General features: G+C 39.4%; 1 protein-coding gene across 1 annotated transcript in view; it reads left to right on the top strand.

Annotated features, from left to right (window-relative positions):
* Window positions 1-9,505, top strand: part of QRFPR (pyroglutamylated RFamide peptide receptor) — a 66,519-nt gene extending 57,014 nt beyond the window's left edge. Inside the window, exons 5-6 of the mRNA XM_075287186.1 lie at window positions 1,058-1,155; window positions 9,135-9,505. Of these exons, the coding sequence (XP_075143287.1) occupies window positions 1,058-1,155; window positions 9,135-9,505 (469 nt within the window). The remainder of the gene's footprint in view (window positions 1-1,057; window positions 1,156-9,134) is intronic.
* The last annotated feature ends 2,914 nt before the right edge of the window (window positions 9,506-12,419 follow it).

The raw sequence follows: 12,419 nt of genomic DNA, 5'->3' as shown, positions 1-12,419 counted from the left end.
AGTCTAAAACCTTCCCAGACATTTGATGTATTTGTGCACCAAAATTTGGTGAAGATCGGTCCAGTCGTTTGATCACGCACAGAGGACAGACAGACATACAGACAGATACATATATATATATATATATATATATATATATATATATATATACACACAATGGAACTCAAAATTTGTCATAGGAAATATTGTCTGCTTAAGGAGTGGCCTTCTCAGAGAGTTTTATTTGAAGAGATACATATAGATTTCTGCATGAGCACTGCTAGATTTGTTTGTTCTATATTAGTGCTCCTCAGCTAGTGGTTTTGGGACCACATGTGGCTATTGGGCTCTTCGGGGCTCTTGTGTAGTGTTCTACTACAATTCCTAAAAATCCTGTAGTTCTGACTTTGTCACTAGGCCATATAAAACACTTATACTTCCTGTTTTCTGTGGGAAATGTCTTTGTAACAGCCCCCTCACTTAGCAATACACTGATGATCACAGCTAGCATGTACATGTAGATAAGACATAGAATTCACTAGTCACAGTAGTTTATCCACCTACCTCATTATACAATGACCTCTGCCCAGATCAAAGAACATGCCTAGAAAACTCTCCCATTAAAGTCAATAGGGTCTGCTTCAGACTGTTGTGTCTATGGCCCATGGCCCTTTTATAGGAAACAGTAAATCACAGGATTGTCATCAGAGAGCGGTGATCAGTTGCCATGACAGTCGGGAGCCTATTAAAGGCTCTCAGGGTTGTCATTACATCAGTTCTATTACACGCTGACATAGCAGTGTAATAGAAGTGAATGGATTTCACTATACATTGCAATACATTTTATCAGCAAAACACAATTGTAAACTAATGACACAGTATAGTAAAGTTTATAAAGGCTATTCCAGCCATACCTTAAATTAGTGTCAGAGATATAGAGTAACTTCACTTTCAGTACACAGGATAGTATAGCATCTTATTGAGGTTTTTTAAATACTTATCTAAACATGAAGAGTAAGTGACTTATCTCCAATCAATATTGCCTGATCATTGATTAACATAAATTCCATTCATCTAGGAAGAAGAAGCGAGCTATCATAATGATGATAACAGTGGTTGTCCTTTTTGCAGTCTGCTGGGCACCATTTCATGTCGTGCATATGATGATAGAATACAGTAAGTAACTATGCTCTAGTTAAAAATAATCTTACATAGTCAATATGTTATGTTTTGTATGACAGAAAAAAGAATTGTAACAATAATGAGAAAGCAAATGTCCTAGGACTACATATCCAATTTACTTGGGCTTCCTATTCCTTCTCCTACCTACCGACACACTGAAGAAGGTCTTTTACTTTGACCGAAACGTTTGTGTATTTGTCAGAATAAAAATTACATTTTTGAAGTATACCCACAGAGTGCCAGAAATTTCATTTACAGTATTATATTATTATGTCACAGGACATCCCATAAATGAAATCTGTGCTACTCTGGGACCGGTGTAGAATTCTGGTATAAGGGTGCATTCACACTGAGTATACGCTAAGCTCTTTCTGAATGTATAACACATTCAGAATGAGCGCGTACAAAGCAGATTTCATTCATTTCTATGGGATGCATTCATTCATTCAGCCCATTCATTTCAATAGGAAGTGCACATATGCCTGCTCCCATAGAAATGAATGGGATCTGCTTTGTACGCGTTCATTCTGAACGTGTTTTACGTTCAGAAAGAGCTTAGCGTATACTCAGTGTGAATGCACCTTTACGACAGCTTTCTGGCATGAGTTGTAGTAAATCTAATAGGTAAAGTCCTGCTAGAATCCAACCCTTTTTTCAAAAGTCTTAAAGGTTGCTATTTTTGTAAGAAAACCAGATATGTGAGAAAAACACTTTTCATGCCTTTTCTACCAGAAAGCTGGTACCCAAGGCATGATAAATTGGCCCCAATGTGAATATATTTAGATCTGTGCTTAAAATATTTCTCTAGAGATGTACACTGAAACATGCACCACAGGGAATATGATTTAGCTGTGTTTAGTGTGTTGACAAGAACTGTTTTTTTTGTCTTTTTAGAAACACATATGTATAATGTAACAATAAAACATAGTTACAGAATATGTTATAACAGTAGTGTAATACAAAATCTCAGCTTGGTGTAACTATTAAACTAAGGAATCTATACAAATTTACAGCTTGAAAGCACAACATGTGTTCAGTATATTGCAGATGTAACAGTTTTCTTTCATTTGGTGTTTAACTGTTGTGTAGCCTGCTGGTACTACAGTAGAGTGCAACACATTTATGACCCAGGGATAAACTGGCTCTCCATATAAGTATCCATCATGAAGGTACAAGTTTGTGAATGAAAAATCTCTTGTGTTCCTGCACAAGTCAGGATGTATTCATATATTCATTTATTTATATACAGTGTTGGCCAAAAGTATTGGCACCCCTGCAATTCTGTCAGATAATACTCAGTTTCTTCCAGAAAATGATTGCAAGCACAAACTCTTTGCTATTAATATCTTCATTTATTTTGCTTGCAATGAAAAAGAGAATGAAAAAAAAAGTCAAATCATTGATCATTTTACACAAAACTCCAAAAATGGGCCGGACAAAAGTATTGGCCCCCTCAGCCTAATACTTGGTAGCACAACCTTTAGACAAAATAACTGCGAACAACCGCTTCCGGTAACCATCAATGAGTTTCTTACAATGCTCTGCTGGAATTTTAGACCATTCTTCTTTGGCAAACTGCTCCAGGTCCCTGAGATGTGAAGGGGGCCTTCTCCAAACTGCCATTTTGAGATCTCTCTACAGGTGTTCTATGGGGTTCAGGTCTGGACTCATTGCTGTCCACTTTAGAAGTCTCCAGTGCTTTCTCTCAAACCATTTTCTAGTGCTTTTTGAAGTGTGTTTTGGGTCATTGTCCGGCTGGAAGACCCATGTCCTCTGAGGGAGACCCAGCTTTCTCACACTGAGCCCTACATTATGCTGCAAAAGTTGTTGGTAGTCTTCAGACTTCATAATGCCATGCACACAGTCAAGCAGTCCAGTGCCAGACGCAGCAAAGCAACCCCAAAACATCAGGGAACCTCCGCCATGTTTGACTGTAGGGACCGTGTTCTTTTCTTTGAAGGCCTCTTTTTTTTTTTTCCTGTAAACTCTATGTTGATGCCTTTTCCCAAAAAGCTCTACTTCTGTCTCATCTGACCCGAGAACATTCTTCCAAAACGTTTTTGGCTTTCTCAGGTAAGTTTTGGCAAACTCCAGCTTGGCTTTTTTACGTCTCTGGGTAAGAAGTGGGGTCTTCCTGGGTATCCTACCATACAGTCCCTTTTCATTCAGATGCCGACGGATAGTATGGGTTGACACTGTTATACCCTCGGACTGCAGGGCAGCTTCAACTTTTTTGGATGTTAGTCGAGGTTCTTTATCCACCATCCGCACAATCTTTTGTTGAAATCTCTCGTCAATTTTTTTTTTCCGTCCACATCTAGGGAGGTTAGCCACAGTGCCATGGGCTTTAAACTTCTTGATGACACTGCGCACGGTAGACACAGGAACATTCAGGTCTTTGGAGATGGACTTGTAGCCTTGAGATTGTTCATGCTTCCTACAATTTTGCTTCTTAAGTCCTCAGACAGTTCTCTGGTCTTCTTTCTTTTCTCCATGCTCAATGTGGTACACACAAGGACACAGGACAGAGGTTGAGTCAACTTTAATACATTTCAACTGGCTGCAAGTGTGATTTAGTTATTGCCACCACCTGTTAGGTGCCTCAGGTAAGTAGCAGGTGCTGTCAATTACACAAATTAGAGAAGCATCACATGATTTTTCAAACAGTGCCAATACTTTTGTCCACCCCCTTTTTCATGTTTGGTGTGGAATTATATCCAGTTTGGCTTTTTGACAATTCTTTTTGTAGTTTTCCATTGAAGACAAATTAAATGAAGATAATAATACCAAAGAATTTGTGATTGCAATCATTTTCTGAAAGAAAATGAGTATTATCTGACAGAATTGCAGGGGTGCCAATACTTTTGGCCAACACTGTACAAATATACCAGGTCACCTTTTCTTGGATCTGTAGAGTTAAGTATTGAGAAAGTAAATGATACAACAAATTAAAAATCATTTTTTTCCAGGTAAATGAAGGTGCAGGTTAGGTACTGCACTAAGGCCAGTGCCCCATGTGGCATAAACGCCGTGATTTGCAGTCAGGGCAAAGTGGATGGGATTCTAGCAAATTCCATACTCACTTTGCAGTAAAAACCGCACTGCTGACACGCCACAATTTCCAAAACAGCAGTTTCAGTAGAAACAGAAAGTCTGCGGAGGAATCCTCTGCAAACTTTCTGTCTAAAGCACTGCGGGAAGAACTAGGATGCGTTGCCACCACAGTTTTTCCGACAGCACCTTTTTGCTGCGGAATGCCACATGCGGCCTTAGCAAAAATCCTTCTAAGTATGAATATATAAAACATTCTCTCTTCTTGCTTGAATGCGAATTAGGTGCTGAAGCTAGAGTCTTGATCCAGAAAAAGATAACACACTTCTATTAAATAGATGCCACTTAGCATTTTTGAATCTTAAAAAAATAGTCAATGGTAGCATGGTGGCTCAGCGGTTAGCACTGCAGCCTTGCAGCGCTGGAGTCCTGGGTTCAAATCCTGCCAAGGACAACATCTGCAAGGAGTTTGTATGTTCGCCCTGTGTTTGCATGAGTTTCCTCCAACACTGCAAAGATAAACTAAGAGGGAAAAAAATGTCAAGCAATGGAAATAATGTGTTACATTTTTCCCAGACGCAACCTATAAAGCTACAAAGCTGATCCAGAGGAAGGAAAAAAGAAACACAAGACTGATGTTAGTTTCCTCGGAGGAATATGGCAATTGGAATAAGTCCCTTTATTAACTAGCTTCCATAACCTATGATATTCTTACTTTCAAGAAAGGCATCCAGGCCCCTCTTGTACTTCTACATGTTATCATTCATCACCACATCTTGTGGCCATGTGTTCTATAGACTCACTCTTGTTACTGTATAGAAACCACGCCTATGACTATGGTAAAACCCTTTTACCTCCAGACATAGAGCATGCCCTCTTGTCCTGTTACGAAATCATTGGAAATATCTCTGTACTGTCCATACATATATGTGTGCAATGTCATTAGGTCACCCCTATGCTACCTTTTCTAAACTGGGCAACCTCAAGTTTGACCACCTATGCAGATAATAGACAACATGCTTACATGCAAATTTCATTATATACTGTATTATATTTTATCGGGAATAATATTCTTGGTAAATGTACGTAGTTCTATAAATGTAAGAAAGTACTTTTTTTTAGACTTGCCCTGTGTGAGGGGTAATTACATTTGCAATGACACTTTCCATGGCCCTCACTAGTAGTCCTACTTTTCATGTTTGCTGTAATTGGTTTAGTCTTTATTATTATTATTATTATTATTATTATTATTATTATTATTATTATTATTATTATTATTATTTTATATAGCACCATTAATTCCATGGTGCTTTACATTTGGGGGTTACATACAATACACAGAATATACAGGTAGATATAATACTAACAATGACTGACTGGCACAGTGGGGTAGAGGGCCCTGCCTGCGAGGGCTTACAATCTATGGGGGAAGGGGGGTAGAGACAGAAGGAGAGGGGGAGACTGTACAGATGGCAGTGCGGTGATAGTGTTATTGGATGTTGTAGGCCTTCCTGAATAGGTGAGTCTTCAGGGCCTTCTTGAATCCTATGATTGTGGGGATCAGTCTTATGTGTCGTGGTAAGGAGTTCCAGAGTATGGGGATGTACGAGAGAAATCTTGGAGACGGTTGAGTGAGGAGCGGATGAGGGCAGAGCGGAGTAGGAGGTCATAGGAGGATCTGAGGTTACGTGTGGGCAGGTAGCGGAAGATGAGGTCAGAGATATATGGAGGGGACAGGGTGTGGATGGCTTTGTATGTTAGCGTTAGTAGCTTGAACTCAATTCGCTGGGCTATTGGTAGCCAGTGGAGGGACTGGCTGAGGGGAGCAGCTGATGAAGATCGGGGGGTGAGGTGGATTAAGTGAGCAGTGCAGTTTAGGGTGGACTGGAGGGGGGCGAGGGTGTTAGCTGGGAGTCCATGGAGAAGGGTGTTGCAGTAGTGTAGGCGGGAGATTATGAGGGCCTGGACGAGCATCTTGGTAGTTTCCTGGGTGAGGAAGGGGCGAATTCGGTGGATGTTCTTGAGTTGGAGGCGGCAGGAAGTGTTGAGGGCTTGAATATGTGGCTTGAAGGATAGGTCAGAGTCCAGGGTTACCCCAAGGCATCGGGCCTGTGGGACAGGGGTAATTGTGGTTCCATTAACTTTGATAGATGGGTCAGGTGGTGGGGCCATACAGGATGGGCTGAAGATGATAAACTCTGTTTTCTCCATGTTGAGTTTGAGAAAGCGGGAGGAGAGGAAGGAGGCTACGGCCGCTAAACAATCTGGAATTCCGGCCAGCAGGGAGGTAATGTCTGGTCCAGAGATGTAGATTTGGGTGTCGTCGGCATAGCAGTGGTACTGAAAGCCGTGAGATTCTATGAGTTGGCCCAGGCCAAGGGTGTAGATGGAGAACAGGAGGGGTCCTAGGACGGAGCCCTGGGGGACACCTACAGAGAGAGGGCGAGGTGAGGAGGTGGTGTGCGAGTGGGAGACGCTGAATGTGCGGTCGGTGAGGTATGAGGAGATCCAGGAATGGGCCAGGTCTGAAATACCAAGGGATGAGAGAATTTCTAACAGGAGGGAGTGGTCAACTGTGTCAAAGGCAGAGGAGAGGTCGAGGAGGAGGAGGACAGAGTAATGGCGCTTGGCTTTGGCGGTTAGCAGGTCATTGGTGACTTTTGTTAGGGCAGTTTCAGTGGAGTGCCAGGGTCTGAAGCCTGACTGAAGTCTGTCAAAGAGCAGGTTGGATGAGAAATAGGAGGAGAGTTCAGAGAGGACATGCTGCTCAAGAAGTTTTGAGGCGTACGGGAGCAGAGAGATGGGACGATAGTTGGCAGGAGAGGACGGGTCAAGGGATGGTTTCTTAAGTATAGGAGTGACAGTGGCGTGTTTGAAGGCTGAGGAGAAGGATCCATTGGTTAGGGATAGATTGAAGAGCTGGGTTAGGGCTGGAGTAATGACTTCAGCGAGTTTGGGGATGAAATGTGACTGAATTGGGTCGAGCACGCAGGAGGTGAGGTGGGATTTGGAGATAAGGGAGGAGAGTTTTTCGTCAGTTATGGAGGAGAAGCAGGTCAGGGATAAGGAACAGTAAGTAGTTGGGTAGATGGGTTGTCGGGGGAGTAGGGTGAGACTGTCTCTGATGGTGTCAATTTTAGTTTTAAAGTAAGAGGCAAAGTCGTCAGCTGAGATAAGTGATGTCGGAGGGGGGGCCGGAGGACAGAGGAGGGAGTTGAAGGTGGAGAATAGCTGTTTGGGGTTGCGAGAGAGTGAAGAGAGTGTGGTGAAGTAGACCTGCGTTCTTGAATGAGAGAACTGCGTCTTTGTACCTGAGGAAATCCTCCTTGGAGTGGCTTTTCTTCCAGAGGCGTTCTGCAACCCGCGAGGCACGTCTCAGTTTTTTAGTCAGGTCAGTGTGCCAGGGTTGTCTATTGATCGGTCGGGCTCTGGTGTATGTGTAGGGGGCTACAGAATCAAGGGCTGAGGTAATGGTGGTATTGTAGAAGGCAGCAGCGGTATCTGTGTCCTGGAGTGAGGAGATGTCAGCGAGTGGTAGGAGAGAGTCTGAGAGGGTGCAGGTGTCAAGGCGGTTGAGGTTCCTGCGGGGGCGTGTTGGTTTAGAGGTTGGGGAGTCTATTGGAGAGGAGAGGGCAGAGAATGTCTTCAAACAGACAAAGTTTTTACTACATCATCAAATGTTATAGTTTTCTCCAAAGTATTTACAGCACAATTCAGTTTTCTATATATAGTATTATGCCAGTATTTTAGGCACAAAAATATTGCATAGTAAAAATTCTTTAAAAATAGAAATGTTCATAATTTATTCTTGCCAATAAATAAAAATAAATGAATGAACTAAAGAGAAATCTAAACACACACATTTGGTGGGATCACCCTTTGGAGGAGGAGTGCTAGAAGGGATAATATGGCTCTCACAGAGCCCTGTTCTCTACATCATCAAGTCTTTTTTTTTTTTTTTTTTTTTAATGTAGATTGTGGCCCCATACAGGTCTCACAATGTACATTTTTTTTTATCTATCAGTAAGTCTTTGTAGAATGGGAGGAAATCCACACAAAGATGGGGAGAAAATACAAACTCCTTTCAGATGTTGTTCCTGGCAGGACTCGAACCCAGAACTACTGCACTACAAGGCTGCAGTGCTAACCACTGAGCCACCGTGTTGCCCCTCTACATTTTCAAGTCTGTCTAGGATTACATGAAGACACAGAAGGACTTGAGCAAGCCTACATCTACAGAAGATTTGTAGTTAATTCTCCAAGATGTTTGGAGCAACTTCTCTGCTGAGTTCCTTCAAAAATTATATGCAAGCGTATCTATGAGAATTAATGCTGTTGTGAAGGCAAAGAGTGGTCACTCCAAATATTGATTTGATTTAGATTTATTCATTAACTTAATTTCATTAATAGACAACAAAACCTTCTTAGGGCTTGTTCGCATCCGCACCTGGGTTCCAGGGTTCTGTTCCTGCTCAAACCTGGGCAGGAGACGGAAACCTGCCGGCATCTTTCCAAACCCATTCATTTGAATGGGTTTGAAAAGTATCCGGCCATAAGCACCGGTGAGCGTTTTTTGCTCTCCGCGGCGAAACCTTTTTTTTTAAAAAACCAGACACAGAGTCGGACATGCAGTACTCTGTGGCTGGTTTTAAAAAAAAAACGGTTTCACCGCAGAGAGCTCAATACGCTCACGGCCGATGAGCGTTTTGTATGCAGGAGACGGAAACCTGATAACGGAGTCCAGACGCTGCTGTGAACCCAGCGTAATTTGCACATTTTTTCTGCACCTATCTAAAAATTTTGCACATCACTGTACATTTTCAATATCATCTGATGTTCTTATTGGTTTTATTACAGTTTTTATAATGTATAAATACAACATTCTATTAATACCTCTATGTTCTTCTCTTTCAATCCTTAAGGCAATTTTGAAAATGAGTATGATGATGTCACAATCAAGATAATATTTGCTGTCGCACAAACAATTGGATTTTTTAATTCAATTTGTAATCCTATTGTATATGCTTTCATGAATGAAAACTTTAAAAAAAATTTCCTGTCAGCTATATGTTTCTGCTTCGTGAAAGACCCCTCTTCACCTTTAAGAAGACCTGGAAATTCAGGTATCACCTTAACACAACACAAAGTAAGAGAAAATACAAGTGAAGATACGAGAAGGGAAGCTTTCAGTGATGGAAATATTGAAGTCAAATTTTTCGATCAGCCTGTTTCTAAAAAGAGCACAAAAAGACATCTACATTTGTTTACATCGGAACTTACTGTCCATTCTTAACACTACAAGCCAAATATACAATTTCACAATTATGCCTATAAATAAATGTATTTGAATGAAATACATGTACGATGTACTGGAAATGTTTACATTGAGCCTCAAAGGGACAGACGAGCCATACATTAATATCATGTATTTTAAATCATGTCTTTCAAAAAAACACTGTCATATAGTAATATATATATATATATATATATATATATATATATATATATATATATATATAACATATATTCTATATATAATAATAATTAAGATTAATTATTAACATTATTAACTTGTTTGTAAGATTGTAAATGAATAAGATGAGGCAGGGCTTACATAGTGCTTCTTTACTGAAGAACTGCATACAGTTCTTTTTTATGGCAGTAATAAGAAGAACATTTTACTAAGAATATCAATATAATGACTATTAAATAGAAAACCTCTGCTGTTCTGGCCATTAACCTATAGGTGAAATAGCCAATGTGCTACTTATTATTGCAATTAAAAATTGCATGCCGTTCTTCAGTAATAAAAAAAAAAAAAGCACAATGTAAATCCAGTATAAGGTCAAAACCCCACGTTGAGAAAAAGCAGCATTTGGCAAAAAACGCTGTATTTTACAGTGCCTGCAAAGTGGATGGGATTCTGGCTAATCCCATTCACACATTGCAGTTAAAAATCTGCAGTGAAAATGTTGCATTTTTGTTTTTGTAAATCGCAGCATGTCAATTGTACCTACAGATGAAAACTGTGCAGAATTCTAAAGCTTTGGCCCCCGTTAAGGAAATGCAGCAGAGAAAAATGAGATTCTGGCTAATCCCATCCCATTCCATCCAATGTTTAAAATTAAACAACGTGGAAAAGCTACGTTTTCAAAACCAGAATATGCAGAATTTTTTCTTCCTCCACTTGGAATTCAGTCTGGCTGAATATAGGGTATCTGCAGTGCTCCTATTAACCCCTTCCCGACGGAACAGGAGCACTGCAGATAACCTATATTCAGTAGACCAGGCACTTTCAGACACAGGGATACCTAATGTGTTTGTGTTTCACAGTAATTTTCTACTTTTATACGTATTCTAGGGAACGTGAGAGAGATTTAGAACTTTTTTTTTTTTTTTTAAATCTTTTTTTTTTTTTTTTGCACTGTTTTATGGGAGATTCTATATATTGATATTGTGGCTGGTCATAGACCCCCCCCCCCCCTCCTAAAAAATAAAATATATATTTTTTTTTTTTTCTGACTCGAGGGGGGCTTTTTCAGCACAAAAACTGGGCTGAAAAATTTGGCTTATACTCGAGTATATACAGTATATCACTTGGGCAGCAGTTTCCAAGTACATATTTGCTTGCTCATCATATGGAGCTTCTTCATGGCTTTAAACTTTAAAATAGTCAGAATATGAATATCAGTTCTGTGTTTTAATGACAATATGTCAATATGAATATTATCTGTGAAAAAAATGTCTAGCTTTAAGAACTGGGATACAGTCTGAAAATTTTTCTATGTTAAACCTCATTCACATTGCTGCATCCACAGCCCGCACTTTTCATGGACAGCATCCCGCCATGCTCACTTGTGGATGGTGTACTGTCTGTGGCTGATTCGTTTTTTTTATCTCTGTGAAAAGCAGATCAATTTTTTTTTATATATATTTTGTTTGTCTCTGTATGAGTCTGTGATGATCGGATGATAGATGGATGTCATCCATTTTTCTTACAAACATATAGACATTCAATGATGCCAAGCATCTATAAAACATCAGCATCTGTGAAAAACAGACATGCTACTGACTTCTAAATGAACACATTAAAATGAATGGATACTTATGGCAGCCATGAAAAATGCGGAAGCCATACACACACGTGAAATGCAGACATATGAATATTAATTTTATTTAGTATTGCTAATAGGCTCCTCCACTTCATTTGTAAAATCAATGCTTTGCAATTTTATATTTAAAACTTTTCTTTTCGTTTGAAAAATCAACAATTATTTCCAAACAATTGTGACCAATTTTGTATCTTTTTTTTTTTTAAAGGATTTCTTAAAATGGAAAATGAATTCTGAAGTGAGAGATATGTTTTCACTGAAATGCAATGTCATTTTTGTCAATTTATGTCAGATATTTACGAAACAGTGCGTGTTCTATAGATATAATATAGTATTGAGCAATTGTGTTCTTGTGATGTATAATTTACTGTATACACTATATATTTTGTATATGAAGATTGACATGTTAATAAATTATTTGTGACAATGTATCATATAGAATATGGAATTACTTTATTATATTTTATTCTCACTAAGGGTATATTCATACAGCTGAATTGTTTGAGGACTGCAATGTGGATTGAATGCCAAAATCCACTTGGACTGCAGATGAATGGTCTTTCCACAATAGTATTCACATACATACAGTCCTATGAAAAAGTTTGGGCACCCCTATTAATCTTAATCATTTTTAGTTCTAAATATTTTGGTGTTTGCAGCAGCCATTTCAGTTTGATATATCTAATAACTGATGGACACAGTAATATTTCAGGATTGAAATGAGGTTTATTGTACTAACAGAAAATATGCAATATGCATTAAACCAAAATTTGACTGGTGCAAAAGTATGGGCACCCTTATCATTTTATTGATTTGAATACGCCTAACTACTTTTTACTGACTTACTGAAGCACAAAATTGGTTTTGTAATCTCACTGAGCTTTGAATTTCATAGCCAGGTGTATCCAATCATGAGAAAAGGTATTTAAGGTGGCCAATTGCAAGTTGTTCTCCTATTTGAATCTCCTCTGAAGAGTGGCATCATGGGCTACTCAAAACAACTCTCAAATGATCTGAAAACAAAGATTGTCCAACATAGTTGTTCAGGGGAAGGATACAAAAAGTTGTCTCAGAGATTTAACTTGTCATTTTCCA

The sequence above is a fragment of the Leptodactylus fuscus genome, chromosome 1, assembly GCF_031893055.1.
Source record: "Leptodactylus fuscus isolate aLepFus1 chromosome 1, aLepFus1.hap2, whole genome shotgun sequence".
Lineage (NCBI taxonomy): Eukaryota > Metazoa > Chordata > Amphibia > Anura > Leptodactylidae > Leptodactylus > Leptodactylus fuscus.
This window is presented reverse-complemented; position numbering and strand designations above follow the sequence as displayed.